This window comes from Caenorhabditis remanei, chromosome IV (genome assembly GCF_010183535.1).
Source record: "Caenorhabditis remanei strain PX506 chromosome IV, whole genome shotgun sequence".
NCBI classification, from domain to species: Eukaryota; Metazoa; Nematoda; class Chromadorea; order Rhabditida; family Rhabditidae; genus Caenorhabditis; species Caenorhabditis remanei.
The window spans coordinates 10,035,619-10,059,349 of NC_071331.1; the positions used below are offsets into that span (position 1 = coordinate 10,035,619).

General features: G+C 39.0%; 4 protein-coding genes across 4 annotated transcripts; 3 read left to right on the top strand and 1 right to left on the bottom strand.

The window, feature by feature from the left end:
* Positions 1-370: 370 nt before the first annotated feature.
* Positions 371-2,753, top strand: GCK72_013103 (uncharacterized protein; the record flags this gene model as incomplete). Its single annotated transcript, XM_053729646.1, has 3 exons — positions 371-406; positions 521-661; positions 2,442-2,753. The coding sequence occupies 3 exons, from the start codon at positions 371-373 to the stop codon at positions 2,751-2,753; spliced, it is 489 nt and encodes a 162-aa protein (XP_053584418.1).
* Positions 2,754-4,883: 2,130 nt separating this feature from the next.
* GCK72_013104 (uncharacterized protein) lies at positions 4,884-19,490 on the bottom strand (the record flags this gene model as incomplete). The annotated part of the gene is made up of 19 exons (XM_003091934.2): positions 4,884-5,069; positions 5,120-5,238; positions 5,286-5,405; positions 6,432-6,547; positions 6,602-8,070; positions 9,227-9,319; positions 9,373-9,578; positions 9,992-10,139; positions 10,873-11,003; positions 11,328-11,433; positions 12,228-12,377; positions 12,431-12,552; positions 12,607-12,721; positions 13,434-13,940; positions 15,040-15,499; positions 16,555-16,828; positions 16,916-17,004; positions 17,470-17,547; positions 19,381-19,490. 19 exons carry the CDS (start codon positions 19,488-19,490, stop codon positions 4,884-4,886), a joined length of 4,599 nt encoding a protein of 1,532 aa, XP_003091982.2.
* On the top strand, positions 5,212-6,949 carry GCK72_013105 (uncharacterized protein; the record flags this gene model as incomplete). The annotated part of the gene is made up of 2 exons (XM_053729647.1): positions 5,212-5,319; positions 6,578-6,949. 2 exons carry the CDS (start codon positions 5,212-5,214, stop codon positions 6,947-6,949), a joined length of 480 nt encoding a protein of 159 aa, XP_053584419.1.
* Positions 19,491-21,308: 1,818 nt separating the features above from the next.
* Positions 21,309-21,771, top strand: GCK72_013106 (uncharacterized protein; the record flags this gene model as incomplete). Its single annotated transcript, XM_003091943.2, has 2 exons — positions 21,309-21,556; positions 21,606-21,771. 2 exons carry the CDS (start codon positions 21,309-21,311, stop codon positions 21,769-21,771), a joined length of 414 nt encoding a protein of 137 aa, XP_003091991.2.
* Positions 21,772-23,731: the final 1,960 nt, after the last annotated feature.

A 23,731-nucleotide genomic window follows, 5' to 3' on the forward strand; every position in this document is an offset into this window, starting at 1 on the left:
CTATGTAGCTCAAAATTTACCACTTTCTTATAATTAATTTAGTCGGATAAAAACTATTTATTTTGATTCAGAAGATTCTACAAATCTCCAGACGTCCCCCTTCTTTTTCTTTAATCATGTCCTACCGCGCTCTATTTCACCCAAAAAACCTTTCCATGTACATATAATCGGTTTCTCGTTTGTTTATTTGCGTAAACTAGGAAATGACGTTTCTCTTTCTGAGTCTCTTCTCTATTTCTCTATTTCTCTCTGGTTTTTCGAACTTTTGGAAAGCAAATGTCGTAAAATTTCTTCACTTTCTCCCAATTTTCTTATTCTGTATCATTTCATTTCGTACAATTTCATTTTTTTTAGTTTCGCTACGGTCAAGATGCCGATTTCCGTCGATATTATGTATTCTGATGTGGTGAGTTGTCTTTCAGTTTTTTTCAGTTTCTTTCATTTGATATATGTAGAATGAATTTTTTCTAATACTACCATTCTATTCGGTGCACTTCGTCAATTTTTAAAAAACATTCAGATAGCCACAATCGACGATGGAATCAATGAAAAAGTGACATTGACAGACGATACTGACGTGTCGAATAAGGTGAAAGAGTACTTGGACGAGAAGTATGTGAAAAGGAGTGATGTGGAATTGGAGCACATTTCGATTCTGTTGGTGAGTCATTTTAAAACGTTTTGGAACGGTGTATTCACGCTAAGTTAGCATTTTAATACATCATCAGGATCTGAAAACATAATTTAGAAACAGAAAATTCTTAGCTTTTTGTTTAAAGGGGACACCATTATTCCAAAGAATATAGGTTTTTGATATGAATCGATTCAGAAAGCCAGCGAGAAGAAAAAATTCTCTCAAAGCTAGGTCTGAAATTCAGTCTGAAGCGAGTTGTGAGACTCCAGAGTGCCAAAAATCGCTCCTCAGTGTGCTGTTTTTCAGTACATTTTAAAAAATTTTTATTTTTCATTAAAATAGAAATTCTCCTCGCCGTGGACATGAATGCTCATTTTTCAAATTTCATCTTGAAAACTTTTTAAATATATTCCTTTCGCGAGCAGACGAGAAAAAAGAGTTCCCATTGAAATGCACTGAAAAACAGCACACTGAGGAGCGATTTTTGGCACTCTGAAGTCTCATAAATCGCTTCAGACTGATTTTCAGACATAGCTCCATGAATATTTTTTCTTTTTCCTGGTTTTCTAAATCGATCTCCTATCAACACATCTTAAATTTTGGAATAGTGGTGTCCACCTTCAAAAAATAATATTTTACTGTTTTTCAAGCTCCAGAAATTTAAGAGAAACTCATATATGTAGTATACTCTCTAATTCTTTGATGCCTCTAAAAGTTAATTTTAAGAAAAATAGAATTTCAAACTGTTTCGTTTTGATGATAAGTGCTCCTAGATCTTCACGAAACGATACAGATTTCCTCTTTGAACTTAAAAATATAAAAGTTTAGTGTCAGCAGAAATGTGTAGTTGGAAAAAAATTAATTTTTGTCGATTTAAAAATAAACCCCTTTTCAAATAGATGGGAATTGATCTAGCTTATTGTACGGTATTAGTTCAACATTGTCCGGTCCAAGCAGCCGCTTTCTGCGTAGAAATTTTTGAATGTATTGGAATGATTTCGGAGTCCCCGTGACACTTTTTCATGTGCTATAAAACCGAACAAAAACTTTCAGTTTCAAAAAATTGAAAAAATCGACGAACAATTTTTCATGGCGTTCAGTAATGCGTTTTATCCAAACGGTTTATTATTGTACTCCCAAAGGTCGAGCACCTTGGTTAGAGAGTTTTAAAATCCGGTGCCATTGTTGTAACTTTTGATATCCAATTTCCAACGTTTTGAAGTCATTATTTGGAGAAATGTTCATAGCTTTTTTTATCACGGACACTCGTTTATAAATTGCATTTTTTCACAGTTTAGATAAACTTAATGAGCTACCTTTGTAACTGTAACTGTAAGTTTTGAACATAAAAATTATATGACAAAGCGCTTTGACAATGTTTCGAATAGATCGGGGATTTGAAGTTGTATTGTTGAAAGCGTAATTCTTTTTGATCCCGAAATTTATGACAGTTTTCCTTGTATGGTTATGTTTCCGGTTTCTGTCAGGTTTTTGTTTATTATCAGTTCCAAACCATGAAGATCCTTTCTTCCGTGTGTGATGAAACATCAACAAAATGTTCTGTTCCAAATATTTGATAAGTTTGAAAACTATTCCCAACACCGTTGTTGTCATTGATATGTATTCGTATCCACAGATTACTTCTAGAGTCGCTACGCAGCGAACAGGTAAAGTCTAAACTAGTTTTACGCTTAATGCGACGTTTAAGCGCTTAATGCGACGTTTAAGTGTCCAAAATGGGAAGACTGGAAATAGTTGTGATAACAAATGTTTCTGTAACAGAAAAAAACAACTCAAACTCTTTCAGCTCTCCTACACCAATCCACCTCAACTTCCATTCTCTCTGCCATGCAAGAGCTGGAATATCAGATGTGAATCGCATACTCCATACGTCATCAATCTTCTAAATTCCATCCCATTAAACTGTGATTTACTGAAAATCGAAGTGGATAATTTAGGATTTGGAGAAATAGCAGATATGGAACAAGTAAGAACTGCGAAGATGTTGTCACTGAAGATGACAGATCAGTTGATGGAATTCGGGATTTCAGGGGAGCAATTTGAGAAGTTCAAAGCGGAAAAGGTATATTTGAATGGACATGACTATTATCATCCTTAAATGAATTTTTATATTTTGACGACGCCGATTTCGGATTTCTAAGTTATTACTGATTCTCATTATTGTTATAAATTTGGTTTATTGATTTCTTTGATCTGATTTTTTTGTATTCTTTGATGTAATGTCTTTCGAAAAATTTCCAGTTCCAGATATGTCATTTCTCAGAACTGACAAATTCCAAAATAGTGAAGGAGGGAAAAATTTGAAATAATTGACAGATTCTGACTCGTAATGGGGTTATTCATGTTCGGTAGAAACGTTTTCCCTCGATTCATTTACCGGAAAAACTTTCTTTCCGGTGAATGAATCGAGGGAAACACGTTTTCCGAAGATGGATAGCCCCATAATCGCTTCTTGATTTCTATTTTTAGGTGTTTCTCACCTTGATTTCATTTGGTTATTTTTGAAAACAAAAGAACATGCATAACTTTTCCTTCAGAATAAAAGTCATAAAGTTTTCATCGGACTCTCATCTCTGATAGTAAGCCACGTCCCCTTCACCTATTCCGCCAATCGCAAAAAAGAAACGTGAGTCATTCGTCAACTAACGTCGTCGAGATTGGAGGAAAGGGGCGTGACTTATCATCAGATGGACTACGCAAACACCAAATGTCAAGGCAATTTGGTTCAGTAATATGAAAACTTGACGATGGAATAAATGAGAAAATCGCATTGAAAGAAGACAGAAACGTGTCGAATAAGGTTAAAGAGTACTTGGATGAGCAATTCGTGAAGAAGAATGATGGAATGGAATTGGAACAGATTTCGCTTTTGTTGGTGAGTTAAGGAGGAATAGAAATTTAACGGCTGATAGAGTAACGTGTCGACCAAATTTTCGATAATTTTTGAATCGCTAGATGAAGGAGAACGGTCGATAGGTGATCGAGTCGATGATCAGAAAATGAATCGCGACTCGACGATAAACAAAAAGTCATGATTATAGTCTCAAAATTATCGATGACTATCGACGATCATGATCACTGGTGATTATCGATAATTTTTTGACCAATAATCGAATTGATTTTTCCGATTATCATAGCGATCGATACGTTACTCTAACGGTTCATCCGGAATTAACAAAATTTTATCATTTCCTTTTGATAAAATAACATGTTGTAACAGAAGTTTATATGATTTTCTGATCTTCATATTCCTTTTTTGTTTTTTATCCTGCCAAAAAACGATTTCGCTTATAGATTTCTTTCATGGGAACAAAAAGTGAGATGCATTTTGTCAAAGTCAGTGTTTCAGCATGATTTACTGTTTCACATACTTTGTATTTGTCAATACTTTATTGGTTGTCTTTATTGTTGTCAATAATTTATTGATTTCTTTTTAAGTTGTACTTTGAAAGATTTTGCTTCGACATAATAATACTATACCAGATTGTTATTAATTCTCCCATAAAAAATGACACTCGTTTCCAGCGTTCCAGCAACTCCATAAATTTTCAGTTTGTTATCCAAAAACCTTGAAACTGAAATTATGAAGATCAAAAGCTGGAAATGCGATTCTTGTAAATATCATTTTTCAAAAAAAAATATGGAATTCCCATTAACTAGGATTTTCGTTTGTTATCTAAACAACTTTCATGAAACGGAGAAAATTTCTTCAAAATGTTCGAAAAATATCGCTTTGACTCTGTATCCGCATATTACTAGTTGAGTCGCTGCGCAGTGAGTACACAGACTCACAGTGTTCCTAACCTAGAAACGGGAACATTCCAAGAATAAAACACGGATAAAACACTTCACATTCGCTTATAATTCTCACAAGAAATTTGAAACTAAAACAATTTGTCACAATAAGGTAGGGGGACTAAATAGTCAAATAAATTCAAAATATCAAAATAAATATACTGAAAACATGCAATAAATAAAATCTAAATAAATAGGGGTATATCGGGCTGAAAACGGAGCAATCGGGTGACATGAAGAAACGTTAAAACATAGAAGACGGATAGATTACACTTTCAGAAGAAAATATGAAATGAGCACCAAAGTGTGAGTGGGAACCCGGAGACGGCGGGGAAGGAAAATTTAAAAAAAAAGGGGATGGGCGTGGCCTAATAAGAAGATGTGAGGCGACTAGAGAGAAAAGCACATATAAATTAAGTAATTAAGTATGTAATTAAGTGGGTCTACAGTAGGCGGCGGGCACGTATCCCACTTGTCCACTGGCTCTTTTGATAAGCAACCACTCGGGATTCCCGTCGTCATCCGTTCGTTGGAGGACACCAATCACTTCGCCCTCACGGACTTCCACTTGATTCGATCCCTGTGGTAGGAAGTCGTAGTCCACTTTAACTTGACATAGCTGAAACTAGGGGGGCGGGGCTTAGAAATTCTATAATTTTGAGCGGTTACCACTGGTCGAACTGCTGGTGACGCTGGCGGCTCACTAGGCAATTGATCGTACATTGGAGCGATGGAAGGCGGCGTGTCGTAGGCGGAGAGAGATGGAACTTGTGGTTGGAATTGTGGCGCTGAAACTAGAAATTAAAAAGACGTCAAAGGCACGCCAGCTACTCACTTTGTGGGGTGACGTCATACATTGGGGGCATCGCGTAGGTCATACTCATAGTGTCATTGGGAACAGATGAGTAGAGTGGGGGGAGGGCGGATGAGGATTGTTGGGGGGCTGGAGGGAGTCCTGGAATTGGAGAACTTGAGTTTTTTGTGGATTTTAGCACTTTTGATTAGAGATTTTTGGAAAAAATGGGAAAAATGAACAATTTCTGGAGTGAATTATAGAAAAGTGAGTACCAAAAATAGTGATTTATCGGCTTTGGGACGATTTTTGACAAATTTAACACAAAAAATGGCAAAAAAAACTAATAAAAGTGCAAAAAAAAAGAAGAAATGTTGAAAGTTTTTCGCCGAAAAACCGACCGAAAATCGCAATTTTTGAAAATTTTTGGCAAAAAATGTATAAATCGGCTTTGGGACATTTCGAAACCAGATACTTGGAAATCGGGACACTTGGCAACTGTGACGTTTAAAAACCGGACGTTTTTAAATCATGAAATTTTGACACTGGACGTGAAAAATATGCTGAAAATCAGGTATTTTCAGTGATTTTTTCAGTTCTGAAACTTTTAGGTTGCCAAATGTCTCGGTTTTCAAATGTGCGGTTACGAAACGTCCCGGAGCCGATTTTTACATTTTTCGCCGAAAATTCTCAAAAATTAGGATTTTCGGTCGGTTTTACGGTGAAAAACTTCCAAAAATTTTTTTTTTGAAACTTACTAATTTTTGCCATTTTTCTTTGTTAAATTTGTCAAAAATTGAACATTTTTCAGATTTTCGTAGAAACTGGTCTAAAATGGACTTTTTTCTGAAAAATTGAGACTCTTTGTTTTTGGTATAAAAATTTTCAAATTTCCTACCCAACTGTCTAAAACATCTGTTTTTAGCCGCATTTCCTAGGAAATTCTTAAAATTTTAAGATTTTCCAGTTTCTGGTAAACAAAATATCGAAAAATCCCAATTTTCCCAAAAATTTTTGTTTCTAGGATTCAGAATCCTTCCGTCTTCAGAATCCCTTAATTTCTTGGTTTTTGGTACTAAAATTTTCCGATTTACCGTCCCAAACTGTCTAAAACAATCGTTTTCAGTCGTTTTTCTAGAAAAAAGTCACAATTTTTTTCAGAATCCTTCTATCTTCAGAATCCCTCACCCGAAAATCCACTAGTATTCGCATAAATCGCCGAGCTCTCATTCAAACTCGGATACACTTGATTTTTGACAGCGGGTCCCGGTCTGGACGGGATCAGTGGTTGTGGGGAGTCGGCTCTGTAATATTATTATCACATTTGGCTCCAGAAGTGGGCGGAGCCTAAAACCTACCTAGCCATCATCGTTGGCCATACATTCGTTGGTTGTGCCGCCGCGGAGGCACTTCTGATTTGTGTCGTTGTGGAATTTCCAGCAGCGGATAGCGTGGCGAATCCACTCGGTTGCTCATCAAAGCTAACCGGGAATTTCACACCGGAATTGTTGGAAAACGAGTCATTTCCGAAACTGGAAGAGTCGAAATTCACAGAGAACGGGTCGGAATCTCTCGCGGGATTCATGATGACCGGTAGTGGGGGCGGCGCTTCATCGGGTAGGGAATTCGGATTGAATACACCCGTCTGGAAGTCGACTCCACGGAATCCGGAGACCGGTGGTGACGTGGCAGTGTCATTGTTATAGAGTGGAGAGGGGGCGAGAGCCGGGACGTTCGACGATTTGGCTCCCCAATCTATCGTGGAGAGACCAGAGAACAAATCGTCAAGATCCAAGTTGTAGTTGGCGCCTCCAGCAGCTTGTGGGGGCGGAGCCTGCTGTGGTCCCCCCTGCGGAGGGGGCGGAGCCAACGGCAACGTCTTCGCCGCCATATTCCAGTCAAACTGAGCGTTTTGAGAGCTCTGCTGCTGACTAGACGTCGGCTGCAATGGTGTCATTGCAGAGAAGTCAAAGTCAGCGAAATTGGGTTGTTGTGGGGGCGGAGCTTGAGCTTGAGCAGCTGGTACCGTACTCGCTGGAGTAGGATCCCCAAAGAGATCCTCTAGATCTATGAGATTTTGACTTTTCGGTGTGTTCACTTTCACCGCATTAACTCGATGGAGATTCGACTGATTCACCATTTGAGCCGCGTCTTCTCCCTTCTCAATCGACGTGTACGGTTTCAGAATATTACTTGGAAGCATCGCATTATAATACCCATTATAACAGAGCCACATACTCGGCACCTCTCGATTCACTGCCAACACCACATCATTCTGTCTGACAATCAATAGTTTCCCCTCAGCTAATGCTAATTTCAGCATTCCAGCATCAGCCGGATAGTGAGATGTCGCCACGAAGATGTCGCCAAGACGCCCTTTCGCTCCAGCCTTCTCCAGAATCGTGTTTCGTTCTGTTTGGTTTTGCGGACGGAATTTGTGGGTGGTGTGGCCGGGGACGTATTCAGAGATCGTCGGGAGGGCTTCAGATTGAGCCGGTGGTGCCACGACAGACGCGTTGGTAGACCATAGATCTCGATTGTCGGGTACGGTAGCCGCCGCCGCCGACGCTTTTTTGTTAGTTGGAGACGCCGAACGAGCGCGTTGCTTCATATTCTGAATTGCTTTGTTGGCAATCTTCTGAAGTGGTTTCATTCGATCCACGTCGTAATAATCGACGAAACAGATGGACGTCGGGATGATCAGAGCTCGGGAGGCTCTCGATTGATCTTCGTTTACACGAGATTTCGCTTCGTTGAACAGTTTTCGGAGTGTCTCCATTAAACGTTTGTCATGTTCCGATACCAGTTTCATCGAGTTGGCAAGGACCTGGAATATGGGGGAATCGATGGGTTTAGAGTCGGTTTTTGGAAAGAAAAAGGGATTTTTTATGACAAAAAAGAGTGAAATTTTCGCATTTTTTCGTAGTTTTGGGCTCAAAAAACGCAAAGAAAATCCAATTTTCAGTCAACATTTTTCTTTCTGACTCCGGGGCATTGATATTTTGACACATAACGTCAAAACCTGACTTAAATTCAAAAAATCGGGTTTAGAGTCATGGAACCGAAAAGTTTGGTGAAAATTGTTGAAAACTTCAAAAACTTCCGAAATTTCAAGTTTCGGTCACAAACAATCCAGTTCAGAGGGGGTTTTTTATAGGAAAAGGGTTTTTTCACAAAAAAATAATGAAATTTTCGAAATTTTTTTTCGAGATTTTTGGCTCGGAAACGCTGAAAAACTGCAAATTTCGGTTGGTTTTCTCTGATTTTTTGGGCTCCGAGACGTTTCGAAACCGTACGTTTGAAAACCGAGACACTTCGAAATGGGACGTTCCGAAATCATGATATTTTGGTACAAAAAGTGAAAAATTTGCTGAAAAATAAAGTTTTTTCAGTTTCGAAACGTCTGATTTTGAAATTTAGGGTTGCCAAATGACTCGGTTTTCAAATGTTCGGTTTCGAAACGTCTCGGAGCCAATTTATACATTTTTCGCTGAAAATTCTCAAAAATTACGATTTTCGGTCGGTTTTTTGGTGAAAAACTTCCTAAATTTCAGTATTCTGATTCCTACTACTTTTCTGCAATTTTTCTTGGTTAAATTTGTCAAAAATCGAACATTTTGAACTTTTTTTCTGAAAAATTGAAATTCTTGGTTTTTGGTATCAAAATTTTCAGATTTTTCGTCGAATTCTGTCTGAAATAACTGGTTTTCAGCTGCTATTAAAAAAAATGTCATAAAAATGTTTTTTTTTCAAAAAAGTTCGGAAAAAATTGTTGAAAAACTATTTTTTGCTTCTATTATCGAAATAAAAAAGTTCCGACATTTTTTCCTCGTCGGTGTTTGCGGACTCAAGCCAAAATTATCAAATTTTGGCTTGAGTCCGCAAACACCGAGGGGGAAAAAATGTCGGAACTTTTTTGTTGCGACAATAAAAAGTCTAAAAAAAATGTCCAAAAAAAAAGTCAATTTTCCGCCAAAACTCACCGTTGTCAAATACTCGGTAACCTTCGGCAACTGCTGTTTCACCTGCGTATTCAACGCCTCGTAGTCCTTCTGAATCTCCGCGAAATCTCTTTTCTGAAACAATTTCAGTTATTTTTCTGAAATTCTTAAATTCTCCTATTTCTCACCCCGCTGCCCTTCTCTTTCGTCCTCGACGCCTCGTAATCCATCAATTTGTCGTTTCTCTTCTTGATTAGTCTCTTCGGAATATTTCTCAACGCCTTCACAATATCATCTCGAATTTTCAGATTCACGTCATTCGCCCACAGTTTGATCGCGTGATTGAATGGCTGCAATTGGTGATCGATGTCGCCGTTTGAGAGTTGCTTTTTTCCTGGAAAATTGAGAAAAAAAATTAGAGAATTTCGTGATAAAATTCAGATTTCTGGTAGTTTTGACGATGAAAAACAATTTCCGAGCCGCGTCAGAGGCACGCCAGATACTCGTTTTTGAATTCTTGCTCAACTGGAAGTTTCGAAAACGCGTTCGAGGCGCACCAGGCTGATTCAATTTCATAAAATTTCCGTTGTCTGGCGCGCCTCAGCAGCGTTTCGGGCATTTTTGGTTTTTGAAGGAAAAATCGCGCGCCAGATTCGGACAGAGTTTACAATTTTGGAGTTTTCTGAAATCAGGCGCGCCTCAGACGCGTTACCAGCGGTTTTCAACTTTTATCAGATCCCATACCAAAATCAGTCATTTTTCCCGCTAAAACTGCCAAATTTTCAGCTTTTCAACCCTCAAACTCACTCGGCTCAACCAATTTCTTATGCATCAACACCCGCGTCTCATGGAACATCTTCTTTCGATAGATCACCAACATATAGTTGAATCGAACAAGTCGCCGCTCAGCACTATCCAACTCACATACAAGACGATCGAAGTCAGTGTCTCGGAGCTGGAAATATCATTTTTATAAGGGAGATTAAAAAATTTTGAAAAAATCACATATTATGAATTCATTTTTATCTGTGCATGGGAAGACCGCGCCGCACTCGCGCGGCGGCCACGCCCATTTCTTGCGGCAGTGTTCAAAAATGGAACGCAGCGTTAAAATGGGAGTGGGCGTGGCCGCCGCGCGAGTGCGGCGCGGTCTTCCCATGCACAGATAAAAATGAATTCATAATAACTAGCATCGTTTCGACGTCAAAAAAGTTATTCAGAAGCGGCTGGTGCACCTCAGACGCGTTTCGAAAGTCAATCTGAAGGTCTGGTGCGCCTTTGACGCGTTTTAAAAACCATTCTGAAGGTCTGGTGCGTCTTTGACGCGTTTCGAAAGTCATTCTGAAAGTCTGGTGCGCCTTTGACGCGTTTTAAAAGCCATTCTGAAGGTTCTGGTGCGTCGGAGACGCGTTTTCACCAAAACCAACCGTTTCAAGTTTTCGAAAACCGGAAACAAAACTGGCTGGGGCGCTTTTGACGGTAAATAAAAAAAATTGATAAAATCACATGGATGTTATTCTCGAGTGGTTGGTGCACCTTCGACGCGTTTTGAACAGTCTGGAATTCGAGAATCGCCGTCCAAAACCTCGAATTCAATTTTGAGACTGGCGCGCCTTTGACGCTTTATAAAGGTAGAATTTCAGCGTTTCAAAGGGCCAAAAATCCGGTTTTCCATCTGAAATTCTTACCAATTTAACGACACCCAACGATGATCCCATTCGATACGTGAATCGATTCGATTTCTTTTTTAACGAGTGAAATGTCATCTTGGAAAGCATCTCACCGAATGTCTGCTTGTCGTCGGACATGTATTTTTGAGCTGAAAAATAGATATATTTGCGTGAAAATCTAGAAGAAATGAGGCAAAAAGAGGGAAGAAACTGCACTAAGTAAGCCAATATCCAGCATTTCTTAGAATCTCTGCGAGCTTCTCTGCCGTCTCTCATAGTCACACACTATTTTCGACGAAGCTCCGCCCCCATTATGACTCATTGTTCGTTATGCTCGGATTACAGAGAATTAGCAATGATAATCTAGGAGAATCTACAACAAATCGAGATTTTGAGAAGGAAATTGCTTCATTTTTTTTCTTTTTTTTGCGTTAATGAAGCTAATTTCAGATGCTACAAGTCTGAAAACCTACTCAATTCTTTCCTCCGCTTCGACTCGTTCATCTTCTGTCCGAGATTTGACATTTGTTTGATCGCTTCCGTTAGTTTCGGGTGATCCGTGTGGACGAGAGGTGTTAGCTGGAAATATCATTGAGTTTTCATTGAAAATTGAAAAACACATGGCTGGCACCCTTTTAAATCAAAAAAGTTATTCCGAAGCGGCTGGTGCACCTCGGACGCGTTTTTGAACAAGTAAACCGTCTGGTGTGCCTTTCATTCTTCAAATTCTGACTTTAAGCATCTGGCGCGCCTTTGACGCGTTTTTTAGTCTTCCGGGAGATTCTGGTGCGTCGGGGACACGGTTTTACCAAAACCAACTGAATGCTCGCTTCAAGTTTTTCAAATACCGAAAGCACAACTGGATGGCGCGCCTTTGACGCTTTATAAACTAACTCGAAGCATCTGGTGCGCCTTTGACGCTTCAGCAACTACCTTTATGCGGCTGGTGCACCTTTCACGCGTTTTAAAAGTCGTTCTGGAAATTCTGGGGCACCGCGGGCGCGTTTTGAAAAAGTAAATACTCAGGAATTCGAGAATCGTCGTCGAAAAGCTCGAATTCAGTTTTGTGGCTGGCGCGCCTTTGACGCTTTAAAAACTAACTTGAAGCGTCTGGTGCGCTTTGACGCTTCAAAGACTGATTTGAAGCGTCTGGTGCGCCTTCGGCGCGTTTTACAAGTCATTCTGAAGGTCTGGAGCGCCTTTGACGCGATGTACAATATTCCGGAGTTTTCATTCTCAAAAACCGAAAACACTGCCGGCTGGGGCGCCTTTCACGCTTCAAATACTAACTTGAAGCGTCTGGTGCTATTTTTGTTCAAAAGGAAATCTGGCGCACCTTTGGCGTGCTTCTGAAGCGATTTTCCACCTCTTACCTTGACAATTTCATTCAAAAACAGTGGATATTTAGTCGCTCTCTGTATGGGTCGTGACACCGCCGTCGGTCCGTCTATCACCACTGAACCACCTTCTCGCATTCGTTTCACAATATCTTGCAGTGCGGATTCCATCGTTTTCTCGTGTTTCTGAAGGGAATTCTATCGATTTTAAGCTGAAAATTCTGAAATTTTTGAATTACCGCCGAATTGGTCAACGCGTTGATGTGCTCGATATTTCTGAAATAGAATCCATAAATCTGGGCGAACGGTTTTCGGAGTTGAAGGAAACAAGCGCCGATTTGTTGGGCGTCTTGTGGTTTGACTGGAAATTTTTTGAATTTTTAGTGTGAAAAAAATTGGAAAATTTGAAACGAACTCTGCTCATTGGTGAGAAGTTGAACGAGATTCGCGGAGAGTTGAACGATTTGTGCACATCCATTTTTCAGAATTACTTTTTGTTTTTGGTTGAGAAGTGGAGTGTTGTCAACAGCCTGCAAAAAATGAATAATAGAGAGTTGGGAGGGAAATAACGCGTCAAAGGCACGCCAGAACTTAGAAAAATCACAATTTTATCGTAATTATGTGAAGTTTCATTTGAAAACACTGGTCTGGCGTTCCTTCGGCGCGTTTCTGATCGAAAAGTATTTAGAAAAACGGTATTTCTGTCGAAGCTCCAGTTATCAGAATTTCAGTTTTTCTTCAGAATAATTTTAACGATTATGAAACTAAAACGCGTCTGAGGCGCGCCAGATTTCACAAAACTTCAAAAATTTGCTCTAAATTCAAACTACATCGAAATCTTGCGCGCCTGTCACGCGATTTTTCATTCAAAAATCAAAAATGTCAGAAACGCTGCTAAGGTGCGCCAGACAATCGAAATTTTCAAAAATTGAATCAGACTGGCGCACCTCCAGCAAGATTTCAAATGTACGAGAGTCTGGCGTGTCTCTGACGCGCGGTTTTCTTCACCAAATAAGTCAATTTTTCGGCAAAAAACGGGCCTGAGGCGCGCCAGCTCGATCATAGCAATCTGGCGTGCCTTGGCTGCGTTTCAACAGCATTTCGTGGGTAAAAACTTGTTTTTCCGTGCTTGTTGCTCATTTTGATCGGTTTTTATTTTCGAAAATTGTTAATATTTCAGAAAAATGAGCAATTTTCAAAAAAAATCTCTCCGGTTTTCGCATTATTTCTCCAAAAACTAACCTCAGTATACGAATTGATGTCACTAATAAACTGCAACTCGGAACTAATCAATTCCTCAATAATTCTGCATCGTTTATCCTCATCATTCGATGCTCCCTCGGTGGCCGATATCAATCCAATCTCGAAATCACTGGCAGATTGAATCACACCTCCACCTCCTCCACCACTGTTGGGAACAGTGGGTGCCACTCGTCCATCCATTCCAAACATATCTCCAATATTCCCTAAATCTGTAGTCGGCGACTGGATTGAGCTCTGTTTCGGAGGCGGTGGTCGAGCGGGAGCGGACGTTTTGGACAACTGAACAGGGGCTATCCATTCCTCTCCAAATGTCGCCCAACTCTGTGATGGTTTCGATGAAGACGTTGATGACGTGGCACCAGCGTTGGGATCTCCGAAAGTCGCCCAATCGGTGCTACTGGAAGTGGTTCCAGTTCTTGTGAGTCTCCAGTCAGATGACGATTCGGCGTTCGAGATGAACGAGGAGCGGTTGTTCGAGGTTCCGAACTGCAAAAATAGGAAATTTTTGGGAAAATTGAGAGGGGCTGGCGCACCGTAGGCGCGTATTTTTGGGCAGGAAAACTTGTAGCTGGGGCGCCTTGGACGCGTTTTGAAATTTAAATATGGAAAAATTACTCTGGCGCACCGTGGGCGCGTTTTTTGGAAAGAAAAAAGCTTGAACCTGATCCTGAGACTGATGTCATTAGGACACGTTTTTAGAGATAAGAAGCGTATCTGGCGCGCCTTGAACGCGTTTTAAATACGAAAAGATTACTCTGGCGTACCTTGAACGCGTTTTCAAGAAAAGAAGTTCTGGCGCACGTAAGTCGCGTATTTCAACGTTTTCGACCTCTAAAAATCTCAAAACATGCACATTTTAAAACGAAAATTTGGCTGAAAATGTGGTGTTTTCGAAAAAAAAGGCGCGCCTCAGACGCGATTTTCAAGATTTTCGAACTGAAAATCTTGAAAAATACGCATTTTTAATAGAAAATTAGCAGAAAATTCGGTTTTATCAAGGAAAAAAGGTCGAAATCTGGTTTTTGACACCTGATTCCTGAAGTTTTACGTTGAAATCCGCAAGCTGGCGCACCTCTGACGCATTTCGAAAAGGGAGGTGGCTCTGGCGCGCCTTTGACGCGTTTCCGATATATTCAAGTGTCTGGCGCGCCTAAGACGCATATTTCAAGGTTTTCGAACTGAACATCGCGAAAATTCCCATTTTAGAGGGAAAATGAGCTGAAAACTCGGTTTTTTTCGAGGAAAAATTATCAAAATTTGAAACATTATGCTGTAAAATCGATCTGGCGCACCTCTGACGCGTTTTTTGAACGGAAAGTTGCTCTTGCGCACAGAAGGCGCGTTTTTGGAAACAAAAATCTTGTTCTCTGGGGCGCGTTATTTAATTAAAGAGGTTCTGGCGCGCCTTTGACGCGTTTCCGATATTTTTAAGTGTCTGGCGCGCCTCAAACGTGTATTTCATGGTTTTCCTACTGAAAATCTCAAAATTTCAGATTTTCAAGAGAAAATGAGCTGAAATGTTGGTTTTTTTCAAGAAAAAAGTCGGCTGGCGCACCTCTGACGCATTTTCCTCCCTACAACTAACCGAAAACTCATTCCCAGTGCCTCCCGTCCCTCGTCTCGCTCCCGATTGATTATCATCGTCTTCCTCGTCCAAATAGACCTCCAAGAATCCGACAGGCACGATTCCAGTCTTCTCCGTATCCGGATCCTTACACATCACCCATTCATCATTGACCATTCGTAACACTCTTACAGTATCCCCGGCGTTTACAGTCAACTCATCACCCTGACGTCCTGTGAACGCGTGACGAACGCTGGCAATTCCGATTCCATCTTGTTCAGTGCCCGTCGTCGATCGTCGATGATTCTGAATCGAGGCGGCGTCGTCATCGGGTAAATCGACAATGATTTGAACGAATGAGGCGGGAAACATTCCGACACGAGCGGAGCCGACGGAACCCTCGAGCCATTCCGAATCGATACGACGGTGGAGATTGATGATCTCGTCGGCGGAGAAGGAGAGCTCATTCGCGAATTCTCCTCTGGAAAATGGGAAAATTTGGTGAAAATTTTATTAGAAAACGGGGTTCTTTTCAAAATTCGATAGTCTGTCGCGCCTTTGACGCGGAATTTTTTCATGAACAAGAATCCACTTATTCTGAGAAAGTTTTCCAATTAAAAACTAATGATTTCCGCAATTTTCGATAGAAATTGTCGCGTTTTAATTTGAGAATCGGTTAGGCTGGCGCGCCTTTGACGCATTTTTATAAAATTTGCAAGTCTGGCGCGCCTTTGACGCGGAATCTTTTTTTGAACAAGAATTCGCTCATTCTGAGAAGATTTCCAGCACAAATCGATTGATTTCCGCGATTTTTGACAGAAATTGTCACATTTTAATTTGAAAATTGGTTAGGCTGGCGCGCCTTTTGTCTAGGATTCCAGGTGGAGTAATGGTAAGCAAATCGACATATTTCTAGAAATGAGAATTTTTCGATATTTGAGATGAAAATATCGAATTCTGAAAATTTTTCTTGTCAGAAACGGATTCTTTAGAGAAATCCAGGTAAACTGACGCGAATTCGTCTCAAGACTCTAGGCGAGTATTTTGAGAGGAAAAATCGATTTTTAAACAAGTTTCGGTAACGAATATGATTATTTCATCAGAAAATCAAATTTTTCGTCAGAAATCTAATTAAAGTCTGATGAAAACCGTGGAATTCGGACAGAAAATTGGCTCAAAATACGCGATTAATCATCAAAAAAATCTGGCGCACCTCAGGCGCGTTTTAAAATTTAAATACGGGAAAAAAGGCTCTGGCGCACTGTAGGCGCGCTTTTTTGGAAATCGAACTGAAATCTAAAGTAGGGCGCGTTTTTGGTAAGAAGCGTATCTGGCGCGCCTTGGACGCGTTTTTTGAACGCAGTTTTCAAGTAGAGCTTCTGGCGCGCCTTGGACGCGTTTCCGATCCCGTTGAGTTTCTGGCGCGCCTAAGACGCGTATTCTAAAGTTTTCAAACTGAAAATCTCGAAAAACGCACATTTTTAAAAAGAAAAATGAGCTGAAATTTTGTTTTTCCAATTTTTCAAGAAAACTCACTTAAAATCGAAAACCGCTCTTGCATAGGGCGACACCGCATAATTCGAAATGACCGCCCGTTGCGTCGGCGTTCGAAACTTGACATCTGCTTCGCTGAAATCCGTTGTAAACGATGGTTTCATCTGATCTATCGATTGATTTTCAGTTTCCGATGGAACATTCAAATTCACCAAATATCCTTCCGGTAACAATCCACGTCGTCCGATTTGAACGGCGTTATCATTCACCAGATATCCGTCGAGATATCCCGAATTCGACGCCGATGGTTTTGCTACTGAAAATTTCGAAAAATTGGCATTTTTTACTCAATTTTCGGGTCAAAAAAGTACAAAAAACGGTAAAAATCGAAGAAAATTCATACCAAATATTGAAAACGGAGCAAATGAGAGATCATCGGAGCGAATAGATGTATACGGGTCAACTGAGCAGTATATTTGTTCCCCGGGAAGTCTAAAAATGCAATTTTTTGGAGATTTTGCGTGGAAATTTTGGATTTTTAGACTCAAAAAATAGAATTTTTCTGAGAAAAAATTGATTGAAAGTTCTTTTTTCACAGAAAAATGTTATTTTGGGAATGTTTTTCTCGAAAAATTACATTTTTGAGGAAAAATGAGTAAAAACGCGCTCGAGGCGCGCCAGCATAATTCTTGAAAACAACTTTTTCCGTTGTCTGGTGCGCCTCAGCAGCGTTTCTGGTTTTTTTTTGAGTTTTTTAAAACAGGGTTTTCTAGTGATTTTTGAGTCAAAATAGCTCGAAAATCACAATTTTGGTATGGAAATTTGACACTTTCGGGTTGAAATGATGATTTTTTTTCCGAAAAATCGAAAAAAAATCAATTTTTCCCCGAAAAATCGACGGAATCGACTACTTTTTAGCTCTTTTTTTCCAGAAAGTTTTAAATACAATTAATAAACCTTTTCGGATCGACGATAGGCAATGTGAGAACTTTGGGAACCCGTCCGGCAGCCCCCTCGATTGTTTCAATGTGACACCTAAATTAGGGATTTAATTTGAAAAATTAGTTAATTAGTAGTTAATTACTTGATTTATTAAGGTTAGAAGGTCAATGTGGTTTGGGAGATTTTCTTTATTCGAAAAAGTTGAAAATTGACATTTTCAGATACCTCAGATTCCAGAAAACTGTATTTCAAAAAAAAAACTGAAAATTAAAATTTCAGATATTTCAATACCATTTTCAGCATATTGTGCAAATCGTGAGAAAATCACGTGGATTTTGCAAAAATCTTCAAAGATTGGCTGTAAATTTCTAGACCCCCCCCCCCTCTTTATCTCATTTCCCAAAACTTTTTTAATTAAGAGAGAAATCGGGAATTCCCGAGGCGTAGCCACGATATCTTTGTATATACGGGCAAACAAGAAATAAACGAATTTCTTCATGTCGAGAGAAAGGAATAGAGAGGAGGAAAAGAAGAATGGGAAAGTGCATTGAATTGCTTTTGCATATGTCACCAGGTGTTTTGAGATTCGAATTGGGAAGGAGAGTGGGAAAATTGACTAATAAAATGACGGAGCCTTTTTCACGTACATTCAGCCTTAACCTATGCAAACGCGCTCTGTTGAGAAAAATCGCTTACCTAAACTTTTTTGTTTAAACTGAAAAACTTTGTAAAGAAATAGTTTTAAGGAGAAATATAATCGAAAAAGGCCAATTTTTTGACAAAACAAAAAATATCAAAAAATTGAAATTTAGGCGTCAAATAATATTACCAAAATGTAGTCTCAACAAAGCGCGTTTGCATAGGTTAAGGCTGAATGTACGTGTTTTTCAACGATATGGGAAACGCTATCTATGCAAACACGCTCTAAAATTTTAATCTTCCAAAAGGAATTTTTGAGATACGTCAAAATTTTAAATTTCCACTTTTTTCTCATTAGAGCGTGTTCGCATTGGTAGCGTTTGCCATATCGTGTGCGAAGGTGGAATAACGAAAATATACTAAAAATCGTTATTAACTGAAGTATCTGATTCATATAAAAAGGTCACTAACTCATCAATAATTCATCACGATTGGGATTCAATTAGCATAATTAGGTACATAATTTAAGTATTGGAAACTGACTGATCTAGAAAATGAGGGTAAACTACTGAGACTTTCGACTGAAATTTCTTAATTTTTAGAGGTTTCAGCAGCATTGGATAGTTTAAATTCTTAAAATTCAAAAATTCAAGAATTCCTACAATATAGTTTAAATGCTGCTGAACCACTGAAAATTAAGAATTTCAGACAAAAATCTCGGTAGTTTTTTCTAGATTTCAGTATATCTGAACGTGTCAGTTTCCAATACTTAATTATGAACCTAATTATGCTAATTATGCTAATCTACTGTAGAATTTACTTAAAATGTCTTATACGTCGTCTTTGACAGAAACCGAGCTGAAAGTGCCGGTTTTTCGATTTGGCCAGAAAAAAATCTCTTGAATTTTGATCTCTCAGAATCCTAGCTTTTTCAAAAATCTACTTCTGAAAATGTCAATTTTGAATGGAAAGATGCGAAAAAACTCAATTTTCAAGTGAAAAATAGTTGAAAATAAAAAATTTCCAAGAATTCTAAGCTAAAATCTCGGTATTTCGGCAAAAATTACTCATTTTAGACCTAAAAATACAAGAAAAAGGGCTAAAAATCGTGAAAAGTTTTATAAAACAGCTCCTTTTGATACGGAATTTCTTGAATTTTTAACGGAAAAATTACCATTTTTCACAACTTTTTCCACTTTTTCGAGTAAAAAACCTCCCAAACCACACATCTTTCTCTTCTCAATCTTCTTAACTAAAAATTAATAAAATCTTAAATAAAATTCCCACCAATCACCGTCCTCTCTGATAAGCTTAACAATCTGATCTTGTGCTACAGAACACCTCGTTTCTGGATCTTGTGTAGCATTTGAGATTCTCACCCACACCAAGAAGGCCATTTTTCTGGAAATATCGACAATATTGGGTGCGTTTGTTGGTTTTAGTGGTGAGAATAGACAAAAAAAAAGAAATTTAGTTGAAAAATGGCAAAATTTTCACCAAATTTCTTTTCTAAACCCATTTGTTTATAAATATCGATTATTGTTATTGCTAGACGAACCGAATGATTAAATTTCATCACTTTTCCAACAGAAACTAAACAAATTAATAAGAAAATAAACATCGGGGAACCACTCAGAGACCATTCACCAATTTTTTCTCTTTTTTCCACATTTTTCCCTCATTTTCAACTAAAAATTGGTTAATTCAAAAAGTTCTTCTGCATCGGATATGAAAAATCGATATTTTTCATCGAAGAAGAAGAGAAAAAGAATGCGTGCGACGCCGCCGCCGGCCGGCTTCATGAAGGAAGGAGACAAGTGCGCTCTACTGGACACGTGTACACTTGTCATCCAACGGAGACCGAAAATGAAAATAGTGTGTGCTCGACGATGAAATTGAGGGAATTAGATGAGGAAGTGCCCCGAAAATGAAAGAAAAATGAAAGAAAAATGAAGAAAAAAATTATTATTTAATTATCTGCACTTTTGCGTCGGCGTGTATAAAAGTTTCGGGAGGGAAAGATTACGGTTTAATTATAGCGGAATTTGGCGTTTTCGGCTGAAAATCAATGAAAACTCACAAAGAGTAAGTAATTTCAGTCTGAAAATCTTATTTTTCAACAAAAAACTGCAAAAAAAAAACTTTTTTTCCAGTAAAAAATTATTTTCTTACAAAAAGTTGTGCGTTTTTGCGTGGATTACTGTAATTTGCACTTTACTGAAAATTAACCAAATTTCCAAGTGAAAAAGGAAGTTTTTTCGCAAAACACGAAATAAACAAAGCCAATTTTCAATCAAAAAATGTACGAAAACAATAATTCGCTTTATTTTTCTTCCAAAAAATTTTTTTTCAGAATTTTGGAGATAAAAAGTTTTTCAAGGGGGAACGACAGTTTTTGTTTATTTTCAAATTCTGCAAACCAATATTATTTATTATCAGTTACGTTATCAATGTTCGCGGAGTTAATATTGCTGGAAAAATTAGCAGTTTTTGACAATAAAAAATTATATAGTATGATAAATGCGCTCTAATGATAAAATTTTAAAAGATACAAAAATATCTGAAATCCCAAATATTGTAAAGGCAGTAAGTCTATCAATTCACTCAAGATTTGTGGAACACGAGAAACTGCAAAAAATTTGAAATTTAGACACACACAGAGGTCCGAGGCGTAAGGTCCGCAACGAAAAGATTTGATGTTTTTCCAAGTCGCGTTGCGTGTGCATAGCGGTTTTCATTAAAAAATACGTCAAATATAAGCAAAGTTTGAATTTGGCACTCAGCCAAGTCTTTTTGGCACCGTGCCAACCGTTGTGCAATGGAGCGTTACGCTGTGGCTGTGACTTTCGTTTGGTTCTGATAATAATTCCAAATCTTGGTTAACAAGAAGTATGCGCGAATCGACGAGAAAAAACAAAATTGTTTCTTCATTTTTGTATTTCACGCACTCAAAAATCCGTGACCCTCTGCTCCTGATAAGAATCTTTTACCCTCATTTCCTGGCTATATAAGGCTTCCTCTTCTATCAAAACAGTCACTTTCGATTTGATTCGACACTTGCCAACAATGAAGTCTCTGGTGATCGCCTTCCTCCTGATCCAGTCCGTTTATGGATTCACACGAGCAGAATGTGTCGATGCCGTCAACAATGGAAGAGCCTCGTATGCTGAAAACATCAATGGGCCAATGTGAACAAGCTGTTGTATAACATTGGTATGGAGAAGACACTCTATGAACACATTGGAGTATTCAACGGATGTCCACGTTCAACAGTGATTAGTGGGAAAGAATATCAGATATACACGAATATGAACGATGGGGAAGACGGTGAATTGGAGGAGTATATGGAGACTGATATCAGAAATAATTCGTATGGAATCCCCCAAAGTACAGTAGTGGCGTGTGCTCTTACGACATGTTTGGAGAACGAGAAACCAATTTTGAGAGTCATCACAGATTACGTGTAAGTCAAAATGGATGATCGACTTACTATACCTAATAAGTTTTTACAGGAAATTCACTGTAATCGATGGAGCTCCCGGCACGAGTTGTCCATCTGGAAGAAAGGCTAACTCCAAAGGATTGTGCTATGTTGGAAGTGATCAGAAGAAGTTTGTTCGTAAAGGAGTATTGCAACAAGTTGGAGATGCCATGGACCATACATTCGGCTGGGGCTGAAAGATTTCTAGTGATAGTTTTGAATAAAGTATTATTATGGAAGTTTATTTTTACAAAATCGATGTCGGTTGGAACTGGAACAGATATTGATACGTTAACTATCAAAATTCTAGGAAACCGTAATAATTCTTTATCACTCTCACCCGGTGTAAACGTTATTTCCGTCCAAAGTTGTAGAAATTTCCAATTTTCTAACATACGATTAAGAACTTTTAATTTACGACAATTGATGTTATATCCGTGAAGATATAGAAACCTGGCCTAGCACCCTAGTTCACGTGCTCTACTTATTGAACTTGTTATTTCCTATGGAAATCAGTTTGTAAATAAAACCTGTTCTTAATAACTCGCTTACGGCTCGATCGCACAAACGCAACAGTGGCGATCAGGATCACTAGAGAACCACGAGAGACTCAAGAAGAGAACCACCAACCGACCACTAAAGACACCAAAGGATAAGACAATGGTAGAAGAAGCTCAAGGTATGAATGTTCACATTTCGATGGATGAGGTGCTGAAGGCATTGGCCGACGGACGATTGAAATTGACAACAAAGACAACCGAAGGAGCAGGAACTGGACTCGTGGATTCGATTTCGAGAAGAATTGCTAATTTTGAGTATGAACCAGAAGAAGGTCAGGCGTTTGAAGACTGGTACTTGAGATATGGAGACACCATTACGGGTGAAGGCACTGATTTATCAGATGAAGCCAAGAGAAGACTAATATTGAGCAAATTGAACCAAAGAGACTACAACTATTTTACAAATAGAATCCTACCAGATAAGACGAGTGAGTTCAAATTTGAGGAAATTGTGAACAAACTGAAAGAATGTTTTCCATCGACAAGATCAACATTTGCAAGAAGAATGGAATTTTTGAAAATCATAGACGAAGGCGGCGACTTAGGAGAGTACACCGGTCGAGTGAAGAAAGCCTATGCTGATGCCAAATTCAATGAAATGAGTTCAGAACAAGTGCAGTGTTTGATGTGGATAAAGGGTCTAAGAACTAACGGAACAGTTGATATAAGAGCTCGGGCTATGCAGATTATGGAGACAAGACCGACGACGACACTTATTCAATTGGAGCACGAGATCATGAAGTTGCTAGAGTTCAGAGAAGACGCCAAAAACATTGGGGGATGTAGAACAAGTGAAGAGGTATTTGCTGTGAGAAAGATGAGAACTGAGAAAGCGAAAGAACAGAAAAGATCGAGCCAGAGACACTTGCTAAGAAAAGAGAAGCAACGTGAGAACGAAGGAAGTTCTACAGATGAAAAAGATGATTCGGACGAAGAGAAGCCGACGAGAAATCATAATCAGAGAAAGAAGAAATGCCATCGATGTGGAGGTGAGCATAACGCAATGAATTGTTGGGCCAAGAATAAGGAATGTTTTGACTGCGGACGCAGAGGACATGTATCCAAGATGTGCCAAGAACAACAAGATGATGATGAGAAGTCAGACCGGTTGTGTCACAGGGCTATTTATGCAGAAGATGACTGTTATGAGAAGACTCGGATCTATCGAACTATTGAGGTGAATGGACTTGATGTGAAGATGCAGGTGGATACCGGGGCAGACATCAGTTTTATCAGCAGAGAGGACTGGAAAAGATTGAGAAAACCAAAGTTGAAGAGAACAAAGACTGAAATTTTTGATGCTGGAGGATTGAAGATGCAACTGGATGGAACATTCAAGTGCAAGATCAAATACCAGGGAGTTGAAAAGACAGTTGAAGCTTACGTCGGAGACGCGAAGAGTTTGTTCGGTTTAGATTGGTTGAAGAAAATTCCGGATGTGCTGAATATCGAGAAGATATGGATGAATCATATAGTTGCGAAGACACCGAACAGAAGAAGAGACATCTACAAAGTCAATGGTATATACGTGAAGGAATCGAAGCCGAGAAAGGGATCGACAGAGGTCGTGAAGAACGGATCGATGAAGAGACATGTG